Source organism: Sphaeroforma arctica (assembly GCF_001186125.1).
Source record: "Sphaeroforma arctica JP610 unplaced genomic scaffold supercont1.775, whole genome shotgun sequence".
NCBI classification, from domain to species: domain Eukaryota; class Ichthyosporea; order Ichthyophonida; genus Sphaeroforma; species Sphaeroforma arctica.
The window spans coordinates 1-2246 of record NW_014039783.1 but is presented as its reverse complement, the minus strand read 5'-3'; the positions used below and the strand labels follow the sequence as shown (position 1 = coordinate 2246).

At 34.9% G+C, this 2246-nt stretch overlaps 2 protein-coding genes across 2 annotated transcripts in view; one reads left to right on the top strand and one right to left on the bottom strand.

Moving 5' to 3' along the window:
• Positions 1–1148, bottom strand: part of SARC_08525 (1,2-dihydroxy-3-keto-5-methylthiopentene dioxygenase) — a 3663-nt gene extending 2515 nt beyond the window's left edge. Inside the window, exon 1 of the mRNA XM_014297495.1 lies at positions 794–1148. Coding sequence (XP_014152970.1) covers positions 794–979 — 186 coding nt within the window. The 5' untranslated portion in view covers positions 980–1148. The remainder of the gene's footprint in view (positions 1–793) is intronic.
• Positions 1149–1464: 316 nt separating this feature from the next.
• SARC_08524 (hypothetical protein) lies at positions 1465–1818 on the top strand (the record flags this gene model as incomplete). The annotated part of the gene is made up of 1 exon (XM_014297494.1): positions 1465–1818. A coding segment is annotated over exon 1 (217 nt), but the record flags the coding sequence as incomplete, so codon positions are not given.
• Between the last annotated feature and the right edge of the window lie 428 nt (positions 1819–2246).

Below are 2246 nucleotides of genomic sequence, written 5' to 3'. Positions count from 1 at the left end.
CGTATATACATACACAGATACATATATGAACATGTATATATACACACACACATACATATATATATATATATATATATGCACACACAAGCACACACATATATATATATATATATACGTATATACATATACATAAAAATATATGAACATGTATTTATACATATACATATATATATGCATGCATGTATATATATATATATATATATATATATAGGTTCATATTTATAAACATATATACGTATGCACGTTACTATTCGTAGATGTATTCACCTATATACATCATGTCCACATTCACATTTTCGTACGTGAATATTTTCTTCGGGTCAAAATTACACAAGAATAGGTATATACCGAAGAAAGACTGTAATATTATTGAAAAACACTCGTGAACGATGAAACCAATTTTCTATAGCAAACAAAGTAGACAATATGTGATCATATATACAACAAGAAACTAAAACTATCTGTCAGCAAGATAGTTGTATGCGAATAAATAAATAGATATATTTAGATACTTTTGTGCACTTCTGATCACACAGAGATAAAGAGCAAGTACGATTGCGCCACCATCAGCATGTGGTAAACCCTTGGGATTTGCAACGAGCACTGACGCTGCGAACATATCTGAATTCCTAAGCCACCAATGAGGGCCGATTTAACGCTCAGATACATTCCACCTCGCGTATATCGGGCACTCGTTTGGCATACTAACAAACTACCATCACTCCACCTTGCACCGAAATCACACAGCAAAGCCAAAATTATACAGGATCGTATCATTCACATAGAGACAGACCTCGTCTCTATTCTTGTAGTTCCTTTCTTTGCAAATCTCGTCAATCTTTTCCTCGTCTGTGATACTCCAGTACAAAACACCAACCTTCTCCAACTGTGCCAAAGACACCTCCACGTTGGGTGTCCTTTGGTGCAGCTCCCGCTGGTCAATGGTCTGATCATTGTCGTGAATCCATGCCTTCACCATCTTGAGGGTATGTATTGTACGTTTCAGGGTTTAACTGTAATAGTGTGTTTGTGATATTCAGTGTCGACGTATGCTTGTGGCGTATATCTGTACCACTGATGTCTTTTATATCAATCGCGTGCAGTCGATAGTCCCTGACAATGGTACGGGCTGGGGAAGATGGTATCAGATTAACATACACTAAATGTGCATTATTGGGCACTAAATAAACATAATGTCTCTATAGGCTATGCCTCGCTCGATGGGGTGAGGCACCACCAGACTGAGGCTGGCTGCTGGACAGCTGATGGACTGCGAGTCAGACTCGGAACATAATTTTTTTATTAATAAAAATACCAGAGCACACAATGCGTTCTCAATATCAAATCTGATTGGTGGATTATCCAGAGGCCCACGCGTGACGCGTTTGGCGTAATCACTTTTTGTCTCAAATATCATGTATGTACAATTCATACTTTTATTTGTTGTGTTTGTATGTGTGTATAGGAACTGATAGCAGACATAGTCCTGAGATAGATGTCACACTAAGTGTATAAAGCACTCGCATACAGAAATCTACAGCTACACCACTGACACTTACAAATAGAAATACAATTACAAATAGAACGTAAGGTAGTATCAAATGGCGTTTTCTCAGTTAGTGATCGGGCCACCAGGGTCCGGCAAGACCACATACTGTCAAGGCATGCGCGACTTTTTGGTGTCCGCAGGGCGTACTTGTGTGATAGTAAACCTAGATCCCGCAAATGATAATATTCCATATGAGTGTGCGGTATCAATCCACGATTTGATTACATTAGAAGATGTTATGGATAACCTCGGGCTGGGCCCAAACGGAGGTAAGTACCCTGATTGCAAGGAGGATTCATTTGAAAATATGCCGTGATAGTTACCATAAATTCACAAACGAACAGAAATATGATATATGTATCGGTATATCACATCATGAATATGAGTATATTTGCATATTCATCTATATGCACACACAACACCAATGTAACATCTTATAAGTACATCTAATATATATATATATATATATATATAAATAAATGCATCTATTATATATATATATATATATATATATATATATATATGTATATNTATATATATATATATATATATATATATATATATTATATATATATATGAATATATATATGTATATAAGTATATATATATATATATATATATATATATATATACATACTTACATACATACATACATACTTACATACATACATATATACATACATACGTACATACATCC